The following is a 27,814-nucleotide window of genomic DNA, read 5'->3' as shown; positions in this document are numbered from 1 at the left end:
TTAAAAGTATTATTTCGAGAGAGGGATTAATAATTGATTCAACAACAAACATTCTCAACAAACTCTGGAGACTCACTTTCATGGAATCATTTGGCTGTGATCCTCTAGGGGGCAGCGTCGTTCACCAGCAACGAAAATAACAGAGGCGAATGCGAAGACCGTAGAAGAAGAGGGTTGGCCAGCAGTTCCTGTTGATATGAACGAAAGTAAATGAGTTTTTCACATCTGGGGTGTCAATGAGGGAGGATGTGAGGGACTGAGGTGCGGGCCCAGCAGTCTTGTCCGGGTGGAAATGGACGAGATTAGGTAAGTAACAGACGAATAACAGTTTGTTTTGGGGTCGGCCATTAAAAAGAAAAGAAAAGAAAGTGACAAACTCTGGCAACTTCCTCAATTCGAAGGCGTTGTGATCATGTTAGAGGTCAAATAATAGAATAACCAAACAACAGCTGGTTCTACGAGAGGGGGGGGGGGGGGGGGCTGTCGGGACCGGTTCATGTTTTAGCTTCTTCAGGTTAAAGTTGAGGTCTGAACCCGATAAGACTTATAAGAAGAGAGATGGAGACGTGACTGAAAACAACCAAAACAGACTTGTTAATGAGGTTTTTATCAACTCTTAGGGACCCGAATGAGCCCCAGCAGGCACGTGCGGCCTGCATTTGTCTTATAATCATTATTATTATGATCATCATTATTATTATGATGATGTTATTGTTGTTATTATGATGGCTGTAGGGAGACATGAGTTAGCCAGGTGGTTCCCTGAATGGACTGGTTCATTCGAAGGTGCACGAATCTACACTCGAAATAACCAACAAAGGTCACGTGGTCTCTAAAGTCATGAGTAATTTCCCATCCACCGATTGACTCAACTTCTAATATTCAATTTTGTTTGCAATACAAACAGTTACTATACAGCAAACGATGTGAATATCCACAGTTTTTTTTTACTCATTTGTTTGGTTTGGTCCGCACGTTGATGACGCAGTAATAGAGTCGTGGATGTCTGTTGGTGTAGAACAGTGTGAATGGTCTTTTTTGCAGTTTTCTCCGAGGTCCACATGCTGATGTTCTGTCCGCTGGAACATCTGGAGGCCGTGGTTATGACGAATGCTCTCTGTTCATGCCTTACACCTTTTTTGTTTCTCTCTTTCAATGTGCACTTTGCACTTTGCCATTTTGTGATTTTTCTGGATACCTCGATTGATAGTCCTTTTTGAAAAGTAAATGCATTCAATTCTATTTTAGGATTCCAGTAATTATCTTTTTCGTCATACCTGCTCTTTGAAAGGTACTTTCAATGATGAATATATTGCAATCGTTTCTTATCACTGATTATTTTGCTTGTTATCCACATAGAGATTTTTTTTTTTTTTAAGGAAGAAACTGCATCAATGTTGAATGTGTTCATATGTATCTGATGCTGCAGTCCACTGTTGGGCAACCCGGCCCGGGAGGGTCCAGATCCTCTGTCTCCAAACCTGAGACCGAGACACCAGGAACTGATCCCAACACCATGTGGACCGGTGAGATGATCCCTCCTTTCTTATGCTGCAGCACTTCAGATCAACTGACTCTACTGCTTTTTACTGCCTCGTGTTAATTCACAGTCTTGGTCCTCTTGCCCCCCCCCCCCCCCTTCAGATAAAGTCCTGGTCCGAGCTGTCCTGCCTGCTGAAGCTCTACTTCTGCTTCACCATCGCGTCTCTGCTGGCGCTGCTCGGCCTCACCCTGTCCAGCATCTACAAGCAGCGCATGGACAAAGACGTCTCCGGCGAGGACAACTTCACCGTCTCTCTCATTCAGCTGGTGGGAATCTGTGAGTGCCCCCCCACCCCCACCCCATCAGCAGGGCCACGCCTGCTTCCTGTCAGCACTTTAAGGAAGTAATTCATTTGAATCAGTCAAGCTGATAGTAAAAAGAAGAAGTTTTCCTGATGTAATCATGTGATGGAAACTGGCTGGATAGTGACGTTTGGAGAGTTTTGCTGCATCGTTCTGCTGTTAAACTCAACGCTGTCACGTTTTCTCATTTGAAACCTGAAAATATTCCATGAAGCAAACTGGAATCGGTGTGAAAATCTAAAGAGCCCGTAAATGTAGTTTCTGTGGGCTCATCAGTTAATCGGCTGATCATTTTAGTGCCGATGTTTGTTCTTCAGTGATTTACTCAACTTCTAAAGATGCACTTCCAGATTCCACAGCACTGAGGGGACAAAGGCTTCCAGTGTGTTGAATCCTGCAGCGGGAAAATCTGAACGTGTCTTGACTCCATTTTGTGAGAAACTCTGGCTGACCCTGATAGCGTGAGGCGGCCCTGCTGAAATAGCTGCAGCTTTTCCAGCATGCACAGAACTTCTTTACTGCTGAGAAATACAAGTTATTAATCCTTCAGATTGTCATCTTAGTTTGGGTCCTTTTTGGTAATCCTCCTCTATATACAGTTTTTGTTAACGGAATATAAATCACATGTGTATATAAATTCCTAAAAGTATGTAGAGATGACCCTGTTCCTGTGTGGGTTCTCTCTGGTACTCCAGCTTCCTCCCACAGTCCAAAGACATCAAGAGGGGACGAGGCTGATTGATACTCTAAATTGACCGTAGGTGTGACTGTGAGTGCGAATGGTTGTCTGTCTATGTGTGTTGGTCCTGTGATGGACTGGTGACCTGTCCAGGGTGAACCCTGCCTCTCGCCCGTAGACGCTGGGATAGGCTCCAGCCCCCCCGTGACCCTTAATAGGAATAAGCGGAAGACAACGGATGGATGGATGAATGGATGTAGAGATGATGGAGTGGACGAGTGAACAAGCCACGAATGTAAAATGTTTGGAAATAATGGGGTGTATCCAACGTCCTGCAGTGTTCTGCATCTACTACATCGTCCGTGGCGTTCTGCAGGAGAACCGACAAGAGCTGGTCAAGTTTGTGCTCAGCGTGCTGGTGGTCATGGTTCGATCAGTGGTCAACTTCTCCGTCCTGGACTTCAAGGACAAGCAGGAGCTGCTGGTACGCTGCCGCCCTCTAGTGGACGCAGAGACACACTGACGCATAGCTGAGGAATAAATTACTTTAATCATAAAATAAATTCAGCTAAAGAGGAAAAAAAATTCCAGCATTGTGAATGACACAAGCTCATTTATGAGACAAACAAGAATGTGAGTGGCTGGACTTCATCTGATGTGATGTCATCGAAGTTCTGATCATGAATCTTCTCTTAATATTTCTTCTTACTCTTTTTTTAAAATCATGAGTCTTTCCTTCTTCTCCCTGATAAACATTAAAAGTCAGTAGCTAAGTGTGTCAAAGGTGACGCTCTCGCATCCCTGACTTCAAAGATCGAGGAGAGGGAAGCAGGCAAACACACGTCTGATGACTCGACGCGATCACCGTTCACAACAGTATCACCAGTAGCTTCATATTTTATCGTTCGCGCTGGCGGCATCCAGAGCCAAACCTGCAGAGTAGAGGGTGATGAGAGGGTTTGAGGCAACGTTTTTTTGGCAGAGACGGACACCTCGCTGACACGGCGATTCACACTCGTAGCAGAGGTGGTAAAGGTACACACATTCATTGCTCAGGCATCAGTGTAGTTGTAGTAGCAGAAGTACTGCGTAGCAGTTACGTGTTAATGTTAAAATGTAGAGAGTAAAAGTAAAAAGCTGTCAGAAAAATAAAGTGAGGAACAGATACCTGAAAAATCTACTTGAGTGCAGTAACAAAGTACTTGTACTTCGTTACATCCCATCACTGCACACTGCAGCAGTTTAGTTCTTGTTTCAGCCTCTTGATGCGGCCGTCATGAGTTACGTGTCACCGTGTTTGTGGTTGGCGTGAACGTTAAGGCAAACTTAATCTGTCATCCTGTCACACGTATGATTCTACAGATCACCAACATGGCTGCATGGCTGATGCCAGTGTTGCTACTCTCTTCCTGTCCTGCTCTGTGAGCGATAACTGATGGTGAGATTTGATCTCGCACATGAGGAGAAAACCCTGCTGAGGCTGCGTCCCTCACTCGCCTCTGACATGAACCTCAACACGACAACACACGGCTGTGTGTTTTGTTGATCGGTGGCCTGCTTCTACAGACACTTTCATCTCCCTGATTGTCACTCTGTCACAGGCGTGGGATCAAAGATCAAACTACAGGATCTTTCAGCGCACAGCGTTGATGCTGCAGCTGCGTGAGCACCTTTTAGGCAATAAACCTGCCAATCACTGCGGAGTGTCGCTCATCTTTGTGCTTGTTTGTGTTGCAGGTCCGGTTTGTGTGCATCATGTGTCTGGGGGTGGTCCACATCTTGTGTGCCACGCTGCTCATCCAGAGACCGAACATGATGGCGTTCCGTGTGGGCGGGGCCTTGGAGAGCCTCCAGGAGCAGTACTACCTGCTGAACCTTTGTTTCTCCATGGTGACCTTTGACCTGCAGGCTCAGGTAGTTGCAGAGTAATCTTCAAATAGTGAATTGCATAGTTTTTTTTAGTCCGGACTGAGATGAAAATGTTCATTCAAGCTCATCAACTTGGTAGTGAAACTGACACCTAGAGCCCAGAAGAACGCTCCGAGTGCAAATACTGGAAACGGAGACCAAAAACTGGGCTCTTTGTAGTAGATGGCGTTCCTGGGCGCGTTCTTCAACCCTTCACCTCACAGTAGAAACAAGCATCAGACAAAACAAGCAGACGCAGGTGTAAACAAACTCTCCTGGAGGAGCTAATCAAGGATAGGAGTCCCTCCCTGACTGTCATTGTTGATCTGCTGTGACCCAGTTTTCCTTCTGATGTCATTGTGTCCTAGAAACACTTCCAGGGAGCATGTCTGCACCTGCAGCTGATGACCGCGTGTCTCTGACAGGCGTGGCAGGCAGCGTTTGGCTTCCAGGCTGTGTCGCGTGAACGCCTGAAGGGTGTTTTAGTGGTTTAGTCTGACTCACATCCACTTTGACTGGAGGATGAACGGGTTGTACTGACCTCAGGGCAAAGTTTTACACGTGAGAGCTGCTAAACCATTTTCTTGATAAGGGAGTGCAACACAGAAGAAGAGACGAGCACCACGTGGAACGCTTCACGAGTTCATTAGAGAGGGAACAAAGATAAGCGTGACAAGAGTGGACTGCTGATGGTGTTGTGTGACCTTTTCCAGTTGTGTTTGTGTATCCTGATCACCACGTCCGACTCTGCGATGTCGACCCCTAACAGCATCATCCTGGGCGTGGGCGTGGTCTGGGCCTGCCTGACCTCTGCTGTCGGGGCTGTCGCAGTGAGTGGATAGAAAACCTTCACCAGGATGAGTTCTAACTATCTGAGTATTGCGCCCACAGGAGCATCACATCAGCTCTAACTGTTAGTTGTTCCTCAGGTTTTAAAGGAATCCAGAGTCTTGGTTTGGGTCTTCATGGTGCAGAACCTTCCTCAAGCCGCCTTCTTCGTTTATCTGATGTACACGGTGAGTTTTACTCAGACACGGCAGGTGAAGAGCCACCACTGAGGTCACAAAGGTCAGAGTGAGACCAAGCAAACAGCACACAAGAGAAAGATCCTGCACTCTCACTAAGCTGGCAGGTGGAGCTGACTGACCTTCTGAGGGCTGGTAACGAACACAGGTTTGTGATTGGTAAATCAAAGGATTCCTACACACAAACCTCTCCTGGGAGTTACCAGAAGTAACCGTTCTTCTCTCACGCTGAGTTCGATTTTCAGATTGTGAAGCCACAGCCACCATGAATTCAGCACTCGTCCTTTTTTAAAAAAATCTGTCATGAAAACTTTCATCAGCATTCAACACTGACGAAGGCCCGAGTGCCAAAACTGACCTGCTGATCCAGTTTTCATTAAATGACAAGGAAGGACTCAGATGGAGTTGCTGTCTTCTTCATGAATGTTACAACCAGCTCGGCTAGGGAAAGGGGAAGCAACGGTGAAATAAACCAGATTGTTCAATGATTTAATTTAAAGTTATTTATTTAACTAAGGCAGGATAAATGAATTTACAAAGGAGGTCAAAAATAAGGGCAAACCAAAATTACCAGCAACCTAAAAAGGTTTACAAACTAAATCAAGTGCAAAAAGAGCTAAATAAGAAATAATTAACTCTAAACATAAGCCATGCTCAAAACCTCCAAGGTCCATTTACGCAAGTTTCTACCTAGACAGGAAAATTGCTAACTAATAGCAGGCTCTGCTGAAAGCCCCGTCTCAGCCGCTCCTTGGCCTTTTTATACTCGGGGAGGGCTGGTGGATCTCGATGGAGATTGGCTGCGGCGGCCTTCCGCAGCAGCTCTCAATTCAGGCTGACGATCTTCGTTCTCCCGCGTCCACTCCCTACACGCCCCCACACTCTCACTCATTCATAAGCTGCCACTCCCAGGCCGATTGGTTAGATTGAGGAGGGGGCGCGGCAGCAGCCGTAACAATGAACCAGGTGGACCAGTTTTTGGTGGCTTTGGTCTTTTTATGTTCGTTGAAAGAAGACAAAATACGGAGAAAAACACTTCCTGGAGAGAAGGAGATTCCAGGAAGTAACTGTACATGGTGCAAACATAACCTGGCAAAAAAAACCAAAACAAAACAAAAAAAACTTAATGAAACTACAGCTTTTTTACGAATGAAACTCGATATGGTTTATTAATTGGTGACCTTAAAGGCAGCGACTGCGACCTTCACACAGTCGTCAGCAGTGACCATCATCATCAACTTAGACTCTTGGATTTGAATCATAGAAATCCCACTTTAACAAGAGCAAGTACCAGAACTGTAGTATCTCAGTTCCTGTTCTATGAAACCTTTTACAGTACCACTACAACCTCTCAGGAGACATCTGAGCGTGTGCAGGCAGATCCTCTCAGATGAAGCTCATACCCAACTTCTTTTTCTGTCTTTATGGAGCCTGACATTAATCACCTGGATTTAATCATGCTGTACATTCTCGTTGAGTTCCCCTGCAGGGGAGTGACGGTTCCGTGCAATTTCAGGTGGCAATGAAATGGTTCCAAGACAGCACGTACACGCTGGAGGCAGCAGCTGTCACCGGAGCTCTGATTTCCTTGCTGATTAAAGTGGTTTTATTCTGGAGCCTCGTCAGACTGGTGAACAGCTTCGGCCAAGGCCTCAGGGAGAGAAGTGAGTGGATCACACACACACACACACACACACACACACACACACACACACACACACACACACACACACACACACACACACACCAGAGAAATATTAACAGCATCTTTTAAATATGTGTGTTCCTGACCTTGAGTGTGTCTGTTTTGGCTACCAAGTGTTAAGACATCCAAATATACTAATAATAACCTCAGGTTTTCCTTGCAGTGTTTGCACCCACCAAGTGATTTAACGTCCCAGCTGCACGTCGAGGGACCAACACGCCACATTTGTATTACTCAGAAACTCCTCCACTATCCTGACTAAAGGTTTCAGCCAAAATCCTTGTGCCTCTACTGGTTGTAAAATAACTTTCAGATGCAAACGTGTGTCGTAGCACAGCTACACGGAATGATTTGTAGCTTGGATGCTTTTTAAAATTTGTATGTCCACTCTAATAACTTTACCTCCTGATGTGTGAAGATTGAGAATATTTCCTTCCTCTTATTAACTGATGTTTACTGGCTACTTTTTTTGAAAAAAGTTTTTCTTAAAACATGTATCTTCCAATTGGCATTGTCTCAACTACTCCTTTTGTAGTATTTTTTTTAACTTCCTGCTGCACTTTTACTTGAATTACTGATGTGATTTTTTTCAGTCCGTGTTTCATAAAATATGAAAACCAAAGGGATGTGTGGGTCTGTTGCTGCGACGCCGCTGCTCAAACAGGGGGGATACACACTTCCAGGAGGTTTTACTCTCTCTTTATTAAAGTGGTCTGGGAGGAAAAATAGCAGAATTGATTTTAGAAACAAAGAGTGGACACAAAAGTGAGAGAACTTCAGTTACAAAACTGGAAAGCACTTGACAACATTTCATAGAAAAGAGAAATCAGAGTCCAGACTGGTGTGAGGGCTCACACACACTCACAGGAAACTGTAGCACCAGACTACAGCTGAACCTGCCTTACAGGGACTAACAGACTGGTTCGATCTGGACATTAAAATGCTTAATCTTCAAATGAGACTTGTTGAAGTTGTGCTTGAATTAACTTCCACTGCCTGTAAAGTTTTCTGACCTGTTACAAAACAGAATCTTTGCTACTAAAAAAAAGACTGACTTAACAGAAGAGCTTATTAATGTAAAAAAGTACCAAATAGATTTATTTTAAGCAATGATACATTCTAAACCAGTTAATAAACATAGATTTTTTTTTTTTTTTTACAAAATACATCTTATTCAAGCATCATATATGTACATATAGTCAAAGTTAAAGGAATGATTGCCATTTAGAGCTGGGTTGGTCCTCTGTTCATCCTGGTTGGACGATTATGTTTCGACATCTGAACGATACGGTCGGATTCAGTGAAGACTGCAGTGGCAAACTTGTAAACTGAACAGAAACACACACACACACACACACACACACACACACACACCTGCATACCATTAAAGCCCACTAATATGTAGTTTAGCTATGGCTTTGAAGACTTTCTTTAAAAAAAGAACACACATCTGAATTGTTTCTTTGCCTGGAATGAACATGATGCACCACCTCATGACTGCAGATCAGAGTCTATGTAACATTCTACATATCGAGTTGATTTCTCGGCTACAGTCAACACTCGGGTGCGGTGAAAAATCAACCAATCGAAAGTCTGTACAGTTAGTGAATTTAAAAATGATGTAAACTGTGAACATACTTCCATACGTGAATGATACCAGTGTTTAAGGCACCGTTTGTACAGCTCTGCTAAGAAGGTGGACTGGAATCTGCTGCTAACATTTTCAATTTTACTTGTTTTTAATCAACATGAAATTTGAAAAGGTTCCTCAGAATTTTCCACAAACGTGCAACTCAGCCTTCAGCGCCTCTGAGAGAACTCTTATAAAGTAGACGCGTCCCTGCCATCCGTCGAAAAAGGTTAAAAAAGTGCTGGAATGGACCTGATAACAACCATCCGGAATAATCTAATAATCCACCGCTGATCCTTGTGCATTTTAGTCCAAGATTATCCTTAATAATCTTTTCAATTCTTTGTAATTACATGACAAAATGTTTTACACTTCTACGCGTCAAGAGTGGGGTCATTCAAAACTTCCATTGAAAAATCGACTATTTTAATGTGATTACACCTTTTGAGGAAATATCACATACTCCTCGTTAAAGTTGCATATCATCACCTTCTTAAAATAATCGCCTTAGTCATTTTTTTTTTCAGAAAATACAAAAAACTGGAGACAAAACATCAAAAGGAGTTGCTTTAGACAAACGAAAAAAAATCGTCAAAAAATGACTGGCAATTATTTGAAGAAGGTGGTATCTTTTTTTAAACTCCAAACTTCTCTTTAGCGTCTCAGACTATCACGGTTAAACTCACATTTCTTATTCTCACCATCTCCTTTGCTGGGCGTGGTTTTGCTTGGACTCACTGTTAATCATCAGCTGCTCTATGGTAGCTGAACTTTTCTGAATGGAGTTTCTATCCATAAAAGACCAAATGGCACAGAGAGAGGTCGAGGTAAAGCCAGAGAACTTAGCAGGAGACATGAAGATCCCGGAGTCCTCCTCAGAACTCTTCGTCCTCTGAGCTGAGGTAGTTCTGCTTTTTCCTCACGTTCCAGTGTAAACACTGGGCCAGGCTCTCGAACCAGTCATTGACCGGGTCCCGGAAACAGATGGAGGGAACGGGGAAGCAGGAAGTAGTGATGGTTATACTGGTAAAAGGGATGGACAAGACAAAAAGGAAAATCCTTAAAGGGTGAGGAAAGAAAAGCCCAGGTATTTCCAAGAACTAGAACAAAAGAAGAAGTGATGACATCGTAGAAGGTGGCAGGACTTCCTTGTGAGGCAACTCTGGGGTATTTGTTGACTTCTTCGTCAACATTTTAGGAACCAGGAAGGCGATTATCTTTACATGCTTACATAAAGGAAGATGGGACGCTCCTTGCCTGGAGCCCCCTAAGCAGGTTGATAAGGTTACATAACAGGCAGCTGCTAAACTTATTATCCTCTCACTGTGAGCTTTGTTTTGGCTCCCTTCACTCGACTTACTGTCTATGTGCTGCTTGTTTGCCAGGTCTGAGGTGTGATAACCCGCTCAGTATGTGGACTAACCTGTCTCCGTGGCAGATCTCCTGTCGCTTTCTTCCGTCAAAGGACACCCAGGCTGTGTTTCTGGCATCACGGGACAGCATTATCTGAAAAGCACAAGAGGAAACACACCTTTTCTTAGGGCTTGTTTTTTTCTGAAATCATGTAATTTTCCATAAGACTTTAGGTTCATCTTCCTGATTTAAGTGAGATGAAGCTAAGGGCTTTATATAAGGCTTTCAAATGATCCCCTTGAACAAAATGACCAACTTTACATCTTAAAAAGAGCCTCTGTCATCGTCCAGATGATGTCGCTGCAAATTAAAATTAAACCACTTCTTCAACACGTTCAGTGGGTAGAGGTACCTTAAGCTCCACGCCGGCAGGGACCACGATGGGCCTGAAGGAGAGCGAGTGAGGGCAGATGGGCGTGATCATGATGGCCGGGACGTTGGGATGGATCATGGAAGCTCCTGCTGCTACTGCATACGCTGTGCTGCCTGTGGGTGTGGATACTATCACACCTGGAAACACACACACATTTCACTCATAAATACTGTGACCCACAGGTGACTGCTCATTGTTTTCAAGTCATTTCCCTGAGGCAACTCAGGTTACTGGAAGTAATAATTCATGATAAAGCTGCCAAAAATGTTAAGTGTAAAACTAAAAACCCCCTTGTGGCACCAAAAAAATGTACAAGGCCTCAGATCTGCTAGTAGATATTTGACAGAAAGACTACAATCATACAAATACTAATACTTCGAAATGGTATTTGTATTGAATTGTGTGTCCATCTAGAAACGTGCTGACTACAGACTGTCATAGTCTTGCATGCTTGATTTGTTTGCTCTGACATGTATGACAGCGCTCTCCTGACTCTGCGCGTGCGTGCACACACACACACACACACACACACACACACACACACACACACACACAAAACTGTTTCCACTTTCCACGACCTCTGAACAGGCTGACATCTGTGCTGTCTCACCATCTCCCTGCACCGTGGTGATAAGGTGTCCATCCAGGAAAAGGTCCACGTTGGAGAGATAGGAGGAGGGTCCTCTGTCCACCACCACCTCGTTCAGTACCTGGAACAAACCCCAGGTGTCACATAGTGATGTCAGAGGGAGCACATATTGTATGATGTGGTCTGTAAAGCTATATTATTATGGAAGTGTCAAATAAGTTCAATCAATCAATCACAAGCAGATAGAAAAACACATTCTAAAGATGATTCACTGACACAAACGTGACTCTGTGCCAGTAGAACTGTAAGTGTGAGCTTTACACCTGCTGTCACACCCTGTTCTGGCTCAGGTTGTTCTTTAAGAACTGGTTCAAAGCCCACAAGCACTGAGTCGTTCTGACGAGGACACGCTCTTCTAGTGTTGACATGGTGGACCTTGTTCACCTCGCCATCAGTCTACAAATGCAGACAATGGAGGTCCAAATGTTCCAGGGGTTCGTGGTGGATCTGAGTCCGTGTGAGAGGGGACGACGGCGGACAGCCCACTCTAGATGTGTAACACCACAATCCTACATACATTCAGGCATCCAAGCTGGCGTTTTTGGTTCTGTGTAAATAAGCGAGGCATCACAATGGCAGGGGAGGCCCAAAGTTAAGTGCTGCTGTTTCAGCTTGGACCGAAATGTTGCCCCGTTGTTTTCTCGTCACCAAGAGTTTTACATTTTTAACTGGGAGATAATAAAAAAATTCTGCTGGCCAAACTCCAGCCCAGCCCAACAAAGCAAGTAATGACATGTGTATTTATTTTGATAAAAGGGGAAAAAGAAGAATTTTGTCCTTTTAACAAGCTTTCTGGCCTTAAGAATACATTTCTGAGTTCCCAAGGTTCACCTGAACACATCCTGAATTAGCTCATTTACATCTGTGACAGGAAAAATAGCAGGACTCTCACGTGCAGCAGGTGTGATGTGCTGTGTTGATTAAAGAGCGCAGGGGGGAGAGAGTGAGACCCAGTTCAGGAGTGTAATGGCAGAGACAAAGAACACAATCAGGCCCCCGGAGACCTAGTTGGACCACGTTGATGTCTCCAGGAGTTCCATTCAGATGAGACCATCACAGACATTTACTGAATCATTATTTTGGTTTGAATATTTACTTGCCAGTTTGGGGATTAAACCAGGGATCTGAGATCTCACTTTGGACCCTGCCAAGTGGTAAAAAGTACTTCTTTAAGGTGCAGACGTTACCTGGTACTGCACAGATTTGCGACTTGTCTCCATGTCCCCGTTGGTCAGAATAATGCCCTTTTCGTCCACTCTGGCCTTTTTCTCCCAGTTCTCTTTGAGCACCCGAACTTTCAAGCGGCTGCGCAGGATGATGGCAGCGTTACCTACAAACACACAAGCACACAATGTTTTGGCTGCGGATGAAAACCGGAACACAACATTTTGGTGTCAGACAGCACTTAAAAGGGCGTGTTAGCTGTAGGAAGACAGAGGTTGACAAACAGGTTTGAGTGCACAATACCTTCAATAATTTGGGTGACCTGAGACTGATAGGTATCGAATTTGAATGGTGTAAGGAAGCCGAGGGAGCCGAGGTGGAAAGCCATGACAGGTGGGACACTCTCCTACAAGTCAACAAAGATGATTAGCTGACAGCAGTAAAGCTGTAGACACCTACAGGCTGCATAGGAAACAGCAGTCTGAATACCTGGAAGAGAGACGACGCGTACAGCAGCGTTCCATCTCCACCCAGACAGATGATGAAGTCCACACGGTTGGAGATGTCATCGAGATCTGAGGACCGCAGAGACAGTTTAAATATCTTACAGAAGACACAAACACAGCATTCCTAGAATCCTAACAAAGCTGTCATACCCTCTCTGAAAGTGCAGAACTTCTTTGTAATGGCCCCGAAATTTTCATCCCCGGAGATGGCTGGGTCCTCCAGAACTTTCTTCTCCACGTAAACAATCATGTCTTTGACCTACAACCAGCACAGAGAGACAACAGATGAGTAAAAGACACTTTAAGAGGGGACGTGAGGTCCCTGAGTCATACTGACACCAGGATTGTTAAAGTAGATGTGGTCAGTTTAACCGGATTACAAGACACCAGGAAAATGGTTACGAGGTCATTAAAAATATAGTTTGTTTATCAGACAGCAGTGACGTCAAACTGTGACAAGATGCACACAAGTTCTGGCAGATGTGTGTCAGCGTCGTACCTCAGTCAGGAACACGCAGAGCTCCTTGAAAGGCTGAAGCAGACTGGCATCTCGGATCTTCTTGATGACAAGGACACTTTTTGGTGGCTTGTTCCACGTCAGTCTCTGGCTGGCGGGGTCCTGGATGTGCCTGAACACACACAAACACAACAAGGATGGAAGAACACACTCAGAGGTCAGCTGAGGAGGATTCCCTGAGTCCTTGAGCTGATGTAAGATATGTTTACTATGCTGTCTGCAGCCAGGACCGTTGGCCCGATCCAATTAGACGCCCATGAGTTGTCTGCAGGGCTAACACGACCTCGGATAGTGACTCTGGGACACTTTCAGCTCGTTGTAAAATGTAACAGAGCCACATGAGCAGTGCGACTACAGAAAAATCAATGGATGAAAAATAGAATAAAGAGCTGTGTTAACAAATCTTTCATTCTGAGGCCAACCAAATGTGAAGAGGAAAACAAGAGATATGGAGATCTGAAACTCTGCTGGCTCCCAGATATCCAAATAAGATGGAAAACTAAGCGAGACTGGGAACTGCCAAGGGGTCTTGGATGATTTGGTAAGTCTGTTGACTGTGGTTGGTGACAGCGCTCATTAGCGACAGCGGTGTTATGCATAGCAGGAAAATACTGATAAACAGGATGAGTCCAACTCATATACAAGAATTTACTGGGGTGACATCATTACATTTAGCAGAGGAGAGCATGAGGACAGTGCTGTATAATTTACGTGAGGGCTCATTCATAAACACACAGCACTACAGCGCGTAGATGAACTGTGGGGAGACATTTTAAATACCAAATTATGAAACTTTTTTTCAACCATTTATAAAAGACGCAGCTGAAAAACTTTACTTTTTGAACATTTAGATGATCAATCGTATTTTCAGGTGAGGTTACATGACTATCCACATCCACAAACTCTGACCCTTACTATCATTTTCCTCTTTCATCAGCATCTGTATCACTCTGTGACATTTAGGCCCATCACACGTGCAGAATAGTGATTTCACGCCCAGTCAAAGCCCGACTGTACCAAACAGTAGCGTTTAGTAAGACGAATGACTGAATAAGGGGACCGTTTCTCATCTGAAGCAGCTTAAAGGACAACCAGATCAAACTGATCATTTATTCCAAGCGTCCATTAAGTTGTTTGACGTTAAAACCGGCCGTGATGTTGAGTTGGAGGTTTTTCAGGTTTTTATAGTCACGATGGACATCCCACGAGTGGTTTGTCCACATTCATATCAGCAGCTCCAACAACTTTTCACCCACCTTTCATTACTCTGACTGACACCGCATTAAGTTCACCTTTCAAATGGGACCTCCCCAGTACAAGCAAGTGATACGGATATTTTTTTTAAAACAGCAAAAATAAAAAACAACTGATGTATCTCAACTACATAGCGGTGCATGATACATAGAGACTTAAGGTATTTCTAGTACTTCAGATCTAACTGCAATGTCCAAAGATCGAGGGGCTATATTCCATTAATGAATAATAAGACCCCTTTGTTGAAATCAGGAACTATATGGAATTATGTCAATTTATTTTTATTGGTAATCTGAACTAACAAACTGATCTGATGCTATGAAGTAGTTTAGATAAATAAACAACTGCAAACCCCTTTATACTGAGGATAATTTGAGATTCAAGAGCACGGCACAAACAACAGCTCTCATTAAACTCAGTGAGCAAAGTCATGCAGCACAAACACCATTATAACACATCCCATTCCTCGAGCTTAAGTATCAGGAACGCCAAACAATATCATGCAACCGAACACCTCAAACTAAAGCCCTGAAATTGTACAGGTGATGAGAAAGGTAGCATTTATCTCTACACTAGACAGGGGTATTTTCCTAAAACTGTGTGTTCAGGGCAGATGTTCCACGAAGTGAGGAAACAGAGAAAAAGGGCTCATGATGAGGTGGCAATACTACAACAACCAGCATACAGCAGCTGCCTTCCAAGGCCACTGTCAGGCTGCTGGAACTTAGAGAACCTGGTCCGACCATTGATTTGGATGGGGAAGGGGAACAGCGTGTACAGGTACAGCTGCCACTGTTGTGGTCCATTTTCTAAAGTGGCACAACTTTAAGTTTAAATTCTGCCTCCACACTGTAACAGTACAAAGCTGGTTCTCTTACCAGCCTACAGTCGTAACAGATTCTGATTAAACATTCATGAAAATCCCCCAAATACAGACGAGTAGGAATACAAAGCTGTGCAGACCAGGTTTCCACTACGGACAGAGGACACAAAGCTGAGCCTCATTAGCATCTGAAGAGGGGATGAGCTGTGATCTATTCATGGTCAGTTTCTCTCTGCCCACCTCAAAGCATCCCTACCAAAACCCTCCTCTTTCATTCAGCACCAGCGCACCCTCCTAACCATGGGGTCACACTGCTTCATCAGCCAGTCTGTGACAACACACACACACACACACACACACACACACACACACACACTTCCTAAACTTTGACCACACACACACTTCCTAAACTTTGACCAGCTTCAAATATCCATATCACTTCAAACCGAAACACTCAAGTTTTCTGTCATGACTAAAAGCAATATTCCATTTTGCCTAAACATTTGCAGCAAGTCTCTGCTGTTACATCAGTTTAATATTAGCTCACTGCAGTGAAGGTCTGTGACCATGTGGTGGCCAATAATCCATGTGCTGCCCTGTGGGGTCAGTTAATATTTCACCCCAGCACACATGTTGAAAACGAGACAAGGAAGATGCTAAAAACTGGTCTCACCATTTCCACACTTTGTTCTCGTTGTGGTTTCCAGGAATGTCCTGCAGTACGCACTGGTTGAACTTCATGGTTGTACACATATAACAAGGATGCTGCTTCAGGTCGACTCAGCTGGAGAACGGGGCTCTGTCCAGGTGGCCCGTTCTGACAAAACAACTCATTCTACCTCTAGCAACTACTTCCTCCAAAATTGCACATTGCAGAGAGGCAGAAAAAAGTTCACTTCTTGTGGTAAAGCAGTGAGTCAGCTGCCAGCCGGCTGTCTGAGAGGCTGAGTGAGGCAGCTGAGAGTGTCTCCATGCACCGCGGCCGGCCTCAGTGATCAACTAACAACACCTCCAGCTAGATGCACTAATGCTATTTTTGTCCCAGAGAGGACTTAACACTAAACCTTCTTGCTGCATTCTGCTGCTGATTTAAAGCTCTCACTCATCTTAAGGTTGACTTCATCTCAGCCCCCGCCTACTCTGCTGGGCTGAGCACGCCCATTTCAGGGAAGGGCTTTCCTCATTCAACAGGTGGGGTGAAATGAATCACAACTATGATGCCGGTCTTCTAAGAAGCAATTAATCCACTCTAATGACAGGTGATATATAATAATGTGTACTGCTGTAACAATAAAAATACAATTTAATCACTATAAACCACGAACAGCGGCTATAAATCCTTTTACACCTCGAGTTAAATGGGTAAGGTTTTTTGTTGTTGTTGTTGTTGTTGTTTAAGTGGAAAATCCTTATAGGCATATTTAAAAAAAAAGATTTTAAAATATGTTTGGGTTTATTTTTGGCAGAGCTGCTTCCTCTCTCTACGTGATCACACTCTACTCTAGAAACTTTGAATTGAGCAAAAACACAATCTCCCAACACCATGTGGAAATTTGTGTTGTAGGATCTAAGAAGTCATAATTCTATAAGTTCTGTTTGGTGTAAAAGCAGCACCAAAAAAGAAAATACCGTATTTTCCGCACTATAAGGCGCACCCAAAAACCTTGAATTTTCTCAAAAACCGACAGTGCGCCTTATAATCCGATGCGCCTTATGTGTGGATCAGTATTGGTTCATTATGGCTACTGTAGTCAGGGGGTGTCGCCGAAGTAACGGCGGTAAAAACGGTATCGTCACTGAACTGCCAGACAACAACAGTAACACTGACTCGGATAATGACGACTTTGACGAGACAGAACCGGGCACGTTGGATGCCGTACTCGCCCAACTGTTCAACTCGGACACTGAAGAGGAAGAATTCGATGGATTCGTGGATGAGGAATGAACTGAAAGAGTGAGCTTTACGTGTTTCTTTCACATGTTTACAACTGAACGAGGCTTGGGAGATATTGTGAATATGGACATTAACGTTTGGACAACGTTGAGTTATTTAGATATTGTTATTTGCACTATTTCGAGAGTTACTATATTGTGGTTGCACTAGCGTTTGATTTACTGACTGTTTCTTTTACGTGTTTACTGAATCAGGGAAAAGTTCACCTCCCCGTTTGTGAATGCACTAACTTGTTTTGGGAGTGAACGGAGTTGTCAGAACGTTGGTTTGTATTCTACGAATAAAGTTTGACTGACTGACTTATCTGACTGTTTTGTTGACGTTCCCTTTAGCGCAGCTCCATCTAGTGGATGCATAACGCAACCCCAGCCACTACAGTCGTTAAGATTCTATGCGCCTTATAATGCCGTGCGCCCTATATATGAAAAAAGTTTTAAAATAGGCCATTCATTGAGGGTGCGCCTTATAGTGCGGAAAATACGGTACTGATGGTGAGGCCAGAATATTTGCTTTGAGGTTATTTTTCATCAGCTGGAGCTTCAGTCAAGGTTGAGCATATCATGAACAATACTGCAGCCAATAATAGCAGATAGCTGTGGATTTTGGCTCAAAATGCTCAGAAATCTGCTTGAAAACTGAAGGAATTTCACTGCTCTAAGTGATGACCTAAGGCCTGCATGAATTCATTAGAAAAAGGAACGACTTCACCAGAGAAACACCAGGATTCTGTTTTGGTCACATTCTGGTTCACTGAAATGAATCCTAAAGATCAGAGCTGGCGGACTGGCTCCCGTCCATATAAGGCCCTGGTTTGTGGAGGACAGGAGCTGGTCAGAGGGGCCTGCGACAGAGATAGAATATCTGATTGAAAGCCTGGAAGCATGATGCAAGTTTGGATACCACAAGCAAAATTTAATATCCAAAATACCGAAAAATATGTTTAAAGATAAAAAAATACAAGAAGATGGAATATGCAGAATGGAAAAATTCATGGTGAGATGCTAACAGCAAACAAAAACATTTGATAGAAGAATGACGTATGAGGCGTAATATGATCATCTCTGCCAAACCATAAAATAAGATTCTTTGGTGCAAATCTGAGGTTTAAGCAAAGTCCAGATATTTACAGCCTACCTTCAATTTTTTTATGTTACTTGCTATCACAGTTGATATTGACTAGTTTGATTTTGCCATGGTTGACTTGCTGATAATTCTTCTTTTGCGCACTGATTTGACTAAAAATGACCAACGTAAAGAAGAAATGAGCAAGAGACTGCAGTGCAGTGGAGAACCATTATTACGGATGGTGATTCAAGTTACATGAAGCAGTTAGGAAAAGATGATGACAACCAGCAGGAGGAGTAGGAAGGGGGATGAGGAAAGGACTCCTACTACAAAGGGTATGACCTCAGGAAAACTCATGGTAGTGATGTGGATGAGTCAGAAAATGACGGTGACAAGCCCAGAAGGTCAGGAACCAACAACAATAACAAAACATTTACCCAAGAGCAAAGTGACAAGGAAGTACGAGTATAAATGGAGAAGAAAAATCGAACCTTTAGATTTGAATTTGCTAAAAGTGCTGAGGTAAACTCTGAGGAGGCTGGTCTGTACACTACACAAGTATTTCTAAGACTTTGTGACATATAAATTGGGACCTATATAATAAACAATTTGTACAGTGTGCAGAAAGAAAAAAGTAACAGCTGTTGCCAACGAAGCAGAGCAAATTTTAGATGTATGCATACACAAGGTTAGTGGAGATGCCCAGCCACCAGCCTATTGGCAGATGGAGACAAAGCACTTTGGAAGACACTTAGGAAACTCAAGCCTTGGTTAGGAAAACTGCATTCAAGAGTCTTTACAAATGTCTGTAGTTGAAATCACTGTTGCCTATCGAGTCCACATGCCAGCCTAAGCTCACAAGTGTGTGTTCAGGACGTGCGGACACGCAGGACAAATTGGCTGTCTTTATGACTAGCATTTGCCAAGGGCCAGAAAATCCAGACCAAGTGAAATCTGATGTTGGCGCCATTGGAGATGTACTGAAAATAACCTCAATCACAAGGTTTTTACACACAGCTATTTAACGTCACTTTAACTGGTGGAGAGCTTGAAAGACAGAAGAATGTACTACATAAGCAGAGTCTGAATGAACAGTGTAAGAGGCTGCAACATGGTGGATGAGACAGATTTGTGAGTAAACTAGGACAACAGGATCATTGTGTGATGACATAACAAAACGACATGAAACACTGGGATCAGACATCCAAAACCCACATAATGATTCCCAGATCAGCCATTGTTGAAACACACGTTTACGGGAGGGTTTGAAACTCCGGGATCTGCACTCTACATGTTCAACATCAGATCCTGAACATGTAACATGTATTTTTGGAGACACACAGTCACAGCAGCAGGAATCAATGCATGGAACCAGTATTAGCACAACCAGCAAATACTGAGGCTGAAGTTTCAGGTTGCTCTTGGTGCTTTTCTCTCAATTTCTATGACAATCAAACTAAAGTGACCACCCTCTCCAGAGGAAGGAGAACCACCTCCCTGAAAAAGGCCAACCTCTCGTGTGCCTCTTGATGTCAGAAAGAACTGATCAATTCCCTACATTGGACACCCAGCAAAGGGCACACCGAGTACGGCACAGGCACAGACAGAGACTGTTCTCACCAACCATGATGAAAAACAAAGCTGCTAGGAAGCAAACAATGAGCTAAACAAAGCAAAAGGTTCCTCATTGTTATGTGACATATAAGGAACATACAAAATAGTTTTTACTGCAAAAAAAGTTCAGGCTTTACGGGGTTCAGCTGATACACTTAATCAGCTACTGTAGTTGCAATCAAATAAAATATATTTACTTTAAGGGCTCAGGCGACTTGTGGCAGTTACTAAGGCTACATTGGAAAAGTTCAACATGGGGGATGACTTGCACAATCAGGAATGTTTTTGGGGCTGTAAATATCACAGTGTCATTCTTCAAAATCTTTATCATGGCAAAGAGGACAGAGGAGTAAACAAAAGAAGACATTTTTGTTGCATGAAGATTGTAGAAATATGATTACATAAGATATAAAGGAGAAAAGCTAGATAGATTCCAGTTAAAATGTTAAAACATCACCGCATATGAATGAGAGAACTGTCAAGTCACAAAATCTTTAACACAAAGACCAGGAAGAGACCTGGTGACCTGCTGGAATGGGACGTCCCAGGGTGAGACATATCAACATGATTACAACTACTCTGCCATGCTGGAATGTTTCAATGAGCGTATTATTGCTGCTGGTTCCGTGTTTGAACACCACTGTTCTCAGTTTCTTCAATCATCACTAACCTTATATGATCATTTGGGCTTTGTTCCAAACCTATTAATGGTCGACCGATCGATCGGCCGGCCGATTAAATCGGACGATTTTTGCTATTTTTTAGTAAATCGGCATCGGCCGATTATTTAATTTGGTCGCGCCAATTTTCAGTCAGGCACATCTGCGGGCAGCTATTTACGACCCAGCGCAGCGCTGTTCATTCAGAACCAGAGGGCCAACAGGTAAGGCTTCAATTCTTATATTCCAATGTCCTAAAGTCATATATTTGCTCTCATTATAAGTTGTAATCTGTTGCTTCATTTAGCGAAAGTAAAAACAAATAGCATTTTCTGCTCAAAATGAAACGTTGCTAGCTCATAGCTGTCAAGTCTCCCGTTTTGGCCGGGAAACTACCGTAACATTTATGACGAAAAAAAGAGCCGCCTTAAGGGCGAGCATGCTGAACAGTTGTGTTTCCTGCATGACAACCTGCGTTTCTTAAACTGGCAGTATTGAGAAGCATAAAACATGCCAAACTGTGACTGTGAAATAATGTAAACAAGTTTTAAGTTTAACTGCTTTTGTCATGTTCCTTTGTTACAAGTGTGTTTGCAGCACTAATATATTTTTTTAATTCATATTCATTCCTATGTTGGTTATATACTGAATATTTAGGAGAGTTGGTATTTATTTATTTGGGATTTATTTATTTTATATTTACCGGTATTTCATATGTTTATTTTTTTTGATGTTCAATTTTCAATAAATCGTGTTAAGTTTATATTATATTTTGTATTTATTTATTTTATATTTACCGGTATTTCATATGTTTATTTTTTTGATGTTCAATTTTCAATAAATCGTGTTAAGTTTATATTATATTTTGTATTTATTTATTTTATATTTACCGGTATTTCATATGTTTATTTTTTTTAATGTTCAATTTTCAATAAATCGTGTTAAGTTTATAAGTGTTGTGCGTCCTCTTATTAGTATGATATTTTAGCATGCCAATTAAGGACAATACGATAGCATATCGGCCCTAAAAATCGGCCCAAAAAAATCGGCAGCTCATATCGGCCATCGGCTGACTCTGACTTCTAAATATCGGTGTCGGCATCGGCTTTAGAAAAACCCATATTGGTTGACCTCTAAAACCTATTATGTCGTTGATGTGCACTGAGCCCTCATCACACCACACCCTAAAAAAGCTACTGCTGCTGATCATCTGGAACCTTATTTTTTAAGATTAAAGCTGGTTTTGAACACTCAAAGTAACTCAGCGTGTGACTTTCTCCAATTCCATGAAAAATCTGGACCATTCATCACCACTTGGAAGGTTGAGAATACTGAACTAGGTGAGTGTCTACATACCTGGGTGATCTAATTGATAGTTTCCTTTTAAAACCTCATGTTAATTTGCTCATGAGGAAGCTAAAACTGAAATATTTCTTCGTACAAGACCTGCTTTTCAATGAGAAAGACTAGCTGTTTCTGTAAAAATATGTTCTTGTTCAAAGGTGGCTCTTAACTGACACCACTGGATCATTATTCCGATCTGTTTCAGAGTGTGTAAGTGCATCAAAACAATCAGCACAAAAAGAAAGACAGATAAATCAAGCTAGCTGTGGGACCATCAACCTTTAACAGTACCGCAACCACAACCTTCCACAAAATGAATGAATGAAAGAATGAATCCTCAACTTCTCCATCTGGAAGCGAACCTGTTACTTTGATCTTTTGTGGTAAAACATATTTTCCATTGCTGCAGGAGTGAGAGCCCACTGGCTGTATTCCACTGTGGAAACAGGTCAAACACATTCTACTATAGCTGCTGATTTTAGCATAAATATAGCTTGGTTTTACTACTTTTAACCGGTCGAGCAGCTTTTCTCTTGAAGAGGCTAATCCCTCAATTAATGCAACTTAAAACAAACAGTGCTGGCAGCCAGTTCTCTGACTGAGGGCATCAAGAGGCCAACAGTCAGAAAAAAACTGGATCTTTAATCACTAACTCATGAATGTCTGTGTTCTAGCAGCTGCAGGTGAATGCATCACCAGCATGAACTCTTGCTACTTTCTCTGTAAAGCAATTAAACACGAACAGTAACTTTGTGTTCAGCTCAGCTTCAGCTGAGGATGTGTCAGAGCGGTTCTGATAATTCTGCAATGCATTTTAATAAGGAAACAACACTGCTCGACAGGCTTAAAGCCAAAATTTGGGTGCTTTGTGAAGGCGGCACTGGCGGGGTTTTGTGTTGGAGCCGTTTGAATTTAGGCTGATCATAAAAACGACCTTTCTGGCTGGAACGCGACAAGGCTTATTATTTTAAATCACAATAACAGACATCACCAGTTTCACAATCTCACCTGAGGCGATGAATCAACATATATTAAACAAGCATGTGCCTGACATTTTTCACACAATGTTTAAGAGGAAGATGCCATTCACTAGGCTGAAAACCACTCATAAATCACCTTCTAAGGAGGACCGTACCCCATAGATCTGTGTGGCGTGTTCCACAGTGGCACAGTTAATACCCAGGGGAAAATAAGATACCCCTGTTACATACAGCTGTGTCGAATGCCATTATTTTCAGGAACACTGCAATTATGATACAATTTACGATATCATGTCATTTTCACTTAATTTTTCTAATTCTATTGGGAAGCCCACTAAAATGATTATGTAGTGGTTTTTGTTGGCATTATCACACAGCGAAGATGACGTGCAGGCAGGACATCTCTCCAGCACCATAATATTTAATTCAAAAACAGAATCTGAAGTTGGATACATTAAGATTTTGATTAAATATCCATGAATTGTGTGGCCCACCAGCACCACGATGCTCAGCACTTTTGAGTTTTATGCTAGTTTCTACCCATTTTAGTCTCTTCACATATTAAGTGTTGACTGAATGACTCAGTTGATAATCACTAACTACCAGGAAACGAGGTTCCCTGAGCACCGTCTCCCATCATTGCTGTATTCTTGTTAACCAAATTCTATTCTAACTTAGTGAAGACATGGTAAACGGCACAGAAGTAGTTAGGAATCAGCTCTGTGTTCTGAGTTTGTCTGGAATCACGTCTCGCTGTCGGGTTTATATTTAGCACACAAAGAATAGGTCTGAAAGGCTGCACCCAGATGGAGTTATATATCGGTATCTATCTGAAAAAGCAACCCCATCTGTTGGCAGCCAGCTGTACTGGCCAGCTTCAACTAGTGTTGTTTCAGGTGAAATTGGTTCATTTCTTTTCAACACTGTGTTGCAGCATACAAGAGATTTTTTTAACTTCCCCTCTTGTGCAGTTTGGGAAACAGAACAGAGGGTTTGAACAGAGGGTTTGATGATATAAATGAGCACAGTCACTCGGCTATGGGCTCTGCTAAAATAGTAAGGATCAAATCTGTGCAGCTACAAATAAAGGAAATGATTTCAAGAGTTGTTTTTTTTTTTTTTTATTAGATCTAAACCAGCCAGATCTAAAAGGAAGAGCACTGAACTAACACTACTATGCTAATGCGACTCATGACAGTTAAATAACAAGGCTAAAAACGCTACACTTGATGCAAAAACTTTGTTCCTGTTGACTTACATTACTGCATGTGGATTCTGAAGCATGCATGCCTTTGGGCCGAATGTGGTCACAGGGCTTGGTCCATGTAGTGACTGAGTCCTCCTGTAAGAGAGCATGACAAAAACACAACAAGCTTTTAGCAATGGCGTCAGCCTTGGTATGTAAGAGATGAAAATGGTTGCTCTTGTTCGTTGCAGCTGGTCTCTAAAATTCTGACATTTCTAAATGGGTATTAACTGTATGTCAAATTTCAATGGACACTTTCATTTCTTTAATAAAGGAAAAAAAGGGAAGTGGAACTAAAGCAACTGTCAGAACTATGAGAAAACACAATCAGGTAAAAACACGCTTGATTGTGCAGCCATCTGTGACCACCCATGCTGAACACTTCACCCAATGACTTTTACATTTCTGGGCTAATTTCAACATTGACTTGTGAAATGTTGATAATGAGCTTCACAGAAGCAAATCCTGCGGTATCAGTCACTGATAAACTTGAATCCCAAAACGTTTAACAACCATGAACACTTACAGTGGCTTTTATCTTCTCCCGAGTTATGAGCAAAATAAAAAATACTACAACAACTGTGTGCGAGACTTTGTTGAAACAATATGATTTTATTGTGGTGAAAGGTCAGTGACATTGAACACCGGTGGTGCAATAAAAGATGGCAGCCTGGAACTACAGAGACCTTTGTGCCATCTCACATCACTCAAACAACAACTCCTGTTTGCACTCTGAATTTGCTCCTCTCTGCTGTTTAACTGCTCTTAACCCTGCATTTACATATACTTCCGAGTCAACACTGAATGACACGTGGAAGGTGTCGCAAGTATGGAGTTACCACTTGTTTTGCAGCTCTACAACCAGTTTTTGCGCATTGTTTTCGATTACCAACAACAGCAGCCAGTTTCTAGATCATGGAAAATCATCAGCTACAGTGATACATGCTGAACAATGTTTTAGTCAAATAAATAGCAACAACAGAAAATAATTATAAATCAGCATTTATGCAGTACTGTTGTTTTTTTCCCAGCTATAAAATTGCTCAGGCTAACATCACGATTTAGATTTGATTAACTGTGCAGCACCACAATGTACTTCAACATAATTCTGACAAAAAGTAACGATATCGAGTGTCTTTTTTACCTCATCAATCATCTTGTTTTTAAAACTTTCATCGAGTGACATTACACCATCAACCATGAATCTTGACACAACAGAGACATACAATGGGGCAACTTCACAACACATTTTGAATTAATGACTTCAGCGCAACTAAACAAGCCTGAGTGGATAAATACAAGACTTAACCCCCCACAAGATTTCAGGATTTTAAGTTAACACATAAGAACCTTTCAGTCGGAAGAACCAGTTCAGTTCATGTGTGTTTTTAATGGAGCTGCGGAGTGACAAAATAGTGAACCAGGAGCTACAACTTATTCTCTCAATTTACTTTTGAGGCCCCAAGTTATAACTATTCATTTCATATTTTTTTAATCAAGTTAATTCTCCTTGTCAAAATTAATTAACTTGAGGGGAAAAAGTTAAATCACTAAAAATAAATACATTCTGGGAAAAAGTTATATCTCATGGTCTCAAATAACTACATTGAACTATTAAGTGCTTGTGAACTAAATGTATCTTTCTCCCTCTATGCTCACAAATTTGTTTTCCCTCTATGGCCACTCCAGGAATCTAGGCTTTTTTTGTTGTTGTTGTTTGTTTGCTTTAGTTTTTTTTCAAGAAACTATTTAGCCTTAAATTTAGACAGAAACTCTGAGTTCACACTCGTAAACATCTTTCATATTATCTGTTTCATCACAATGATTTTCTTTCACATGTCACAAATGAGAAGTGTCATTGCTAAATTCAGAACAACTGTGGGAGTGAATTTTCAACATCTCAGATGTGTGTGATCTCAGGATGAGGGCTCACTTCCCCATCAATAATAAAGCAGCTTTGGTGTGGGTTTTCAGAGTAGGGGAAGACAAACCTTTGCCTTTCCCCCCCTACGAGGAACTCCAGATACTGTTGCCAGAACACAAACAAACTTGACACGCGTGACCTACACAGTAGGAAAAACATCTCAGGCGCTGAAATGTTGAGCTTCTTTTAAGTCATTTGTAATGAGTCAAAGGATTGCGGACATTTCTCAAATGTCTGGGGTGGTGCAACAGATACTATTTTACAAGCTTGTTCCTAAAATGTGTCTAACGCAACTGGGTTAGCTATTTGTGTAAATACTCCACAGCCCACACTCAGGGAGTTGTGTCAAAGTGCCCTGTTAAATTAAAACATGAAAACCTGGAACACCTAGATATGTTCAGGCGGAACAAATGCCAAACAAAGCCAAATTTCATCATGTTTGTACCACATAAATGTATGTAAATTCACTTTTTGCTCTCACAGGTTTAATGTGTAGTACAGGATGACAACAGGTGTGTGTAGATTAATTCATTTCAAAACACACATTATGAACTGTGGCTGAACGTTTACCTGTATTCAGACGAGCTGGCCGAGGAGGTGCTCAGGCTGCGGGTCTTCCTGTTGCGTCGAACCAGGCTGCGGCTTGCCACTTCCCCTCCATCAAAGGTGGAGCAGCAGTATGGGACAGCTTCCACCCGAACCTCTTCTCCAACATCCATGTCACACAGAGAGGCCACAAGGGACCTGGCAGGTCACATCAGTTATTCATGAGGTTAGGGTTTATAATTATTTAATAACATTAATTTGTCATAATAACTTGAGGGACTCACAGCCTCCCCTGATCCAATCAGACATTGCTTCAAATCATGTTGAAAAAGTGGACAGTCACACAAACCAGACACACCTTAATAATAAGTAGCCTCGCGTTCCATCTCAATTTTAACATTTAAAAAACAGTGTAACTGATGTCACCAAATAAGCTGATAAAAAAAACAATAACTATAGACGTGCAAAAGCATAATAGGGAGCAAAGAGCGTTTTTTTTTTTCATTCTGCGACGCTTAAATAAGAGTACGAACTCTACACATTAACAGGTCACATGAATTAACGACAGGCTTTCATTATGTAGCATCATGTGAGTTAAGTCGGTCAGCTGGAAATGCCGTTACATACTGAGGAATAATAAGCTGCAGGCTGCTGATGTTTCATTTATTTTCCACGAGTCAAAAAAACTAGATTAAAGTTTGAGACAATGACATGCCCGTGAAGTAGGTAGCCACTGCGAGTGAGTGGGCTAGCTAACTAAGCTAGCTAGTTAGCGACCTATGCGGCACATTCAACACAACGCGTTATTATCATTCATTTCTGACACCAACATTACCTTTGTTCCCACAACGTTGGACTGGACGAAGTAATTTAGGGGGACAGCAAGCGGCCGAAGGGTCAAAGCCTCGCCTTAATTCATTAGATAATAACGTTTCACCATATTTTTTTTTTTTTTACAGGGGAACTGTCAACAGTCGGCTCATCACGTCCT

The 27,814-nt window shown here is 42.3% G+C and overlaps 2 protein-coding genes across 6 annotated transcripts; one reads left to right on the top strand and one right to left on the bottom strand.

Moving 5' to 3' along the window:
* The first annotated feature begins 138 nt into the window (after positions 1–138).
* LOC147256391 (uncharacterized) lies at positions 139–7,784 on the top strand. 2 transcript variants are annotated; one of them, XM_086214328.1, is made up of 9 exons: positions 139–306; positions 1,430–1,526; positions 1,645–1,819; positions 2,863–3,008; positions 4,262–4,438; positions 5,146–5,262; positions 5,362–5,448; positions 6,974–7,121; positions 7,326–7,784. In XM_086214328.1, the coding sequence occupies exons 1-9, from the start codon at positions 293–295 to the stop codon at positions 7,343–7,345; spliced, it is 981 nt and encodes a 326-aa protein (XP_086070454.1). In that variant the 5' UTR covers positions 139–292; the 3' UTR covers positions 7,346–7,784. The 2 variants fall into 2 exon arrangements, with proteins under 2 accessions (XP_086070454.1, XP_086070453.1); XM_086214327.1 differs by having other exon boundaries at positions 7,313–7,784.
* nadka (NAD kinase a) lies at positions 5,960–27,814 on the bottom strand. Of its 4 annotated transcripts, none has more exons than XR_015117917.1 (13): positions 27,659–27,814; positions 26,848–27,021; positions 24,366–24,449; positions 13,397–13,526; positions 13,048–13,156; positions 12,881–12,966; positions 12,695–12,797; positions 12,415–12,557; positions 11,189–11,288; positions 10,558–10,715; positions 10,216–10,298; positions 9,479–9,815; positions 5,960–7,108 (listed from the first exon to the last, which is right to left on the bottom strand). XR_015117917.1 is itself a non-coding variant. In XM_086214325.1 (12 exons), exons 2-12 carry the CDS (start codon positions 26,994–26,996, stop codon positions 9,668–9,670), a joined length of 1,293 nt encoding a protein of 430 aa, XP_086070451.1. In that variant the 5' UTR covers positions 26,997–27,021; positions 27,659–27,814; the 3' UTR covers positions 5,962–9,667. The 4 variants fall into 4 exon arrangements, 2 of the variants coding, with proteins under 2 accessions (XP_086070451.1, XP_086070452.1); XR_015117916.1 differs by having other exon boundaries at positions 5,963–6,546; positions 6,903–9,815; XM_086214325.1 differs by having other exon boundaries at positions 5,962–9,815.

The sequence above is a fragment of the Aulostomus chinensis genome, chromosome 9 (assembly GCF_037954235.1).
Source record: "Aulostomus chinensis isolate RoL2024-O1b breed Wild chromosome 9, RoL_Achi_v1.0, whole genome shotgun sequence".
Classification (NCBI taxonomy): domain Eukaryota; kingdom Metazoa; phylum Chordata; class Actinopteri; order Syngnathiformes; family Aulostomidae; genus Aulostomus; species Aulostomus chinensis.
Note: the sequence above shows the minus strand (reverse complement) of the source record. Positions and strands in the feature narration are given on the sequence as shown.

Coding starts and splice junctions, on each gene's coding strand:
- LOC147256391 (XM_086214327.1), top strand. Junction 3,009..4,261: donor AGGACAAGCAGGAGCTGCTG/GTACGCTGCCGC, acceptor TTTGTGTTGCAG/GTCCGGTTTGTGTGCATCAT. Junction 5,263..5,361: donor CTGCTGTCGGGGCTGTCGCA/GTGAGTGGATAG, acceptor GTTGTTCCTCAG/GTTTTAAAGGAATCCAGAGT.
- nadka (XM_086214325.1), bottom strand. CDS start 26,996: ATGGATGTTGGAGAAGAGGTTCGGGTGGAAGCTGTCCCATACTGCTGC. Junction 12,967..13,047: donor GTTCTGCACTTTCAGAGAGG/GTATGACAGCTT, acceptor TGCGGTCCTCAG/ATCTCGATGACATCTCCAAC. Junction 12,798..12,880: donor ACGCGTCGTCTCTCTTCCAG/GTATTCAGACTG, acceptor GTTGACTTGTAG/GAGAGTGTCCCACCTGTCAT.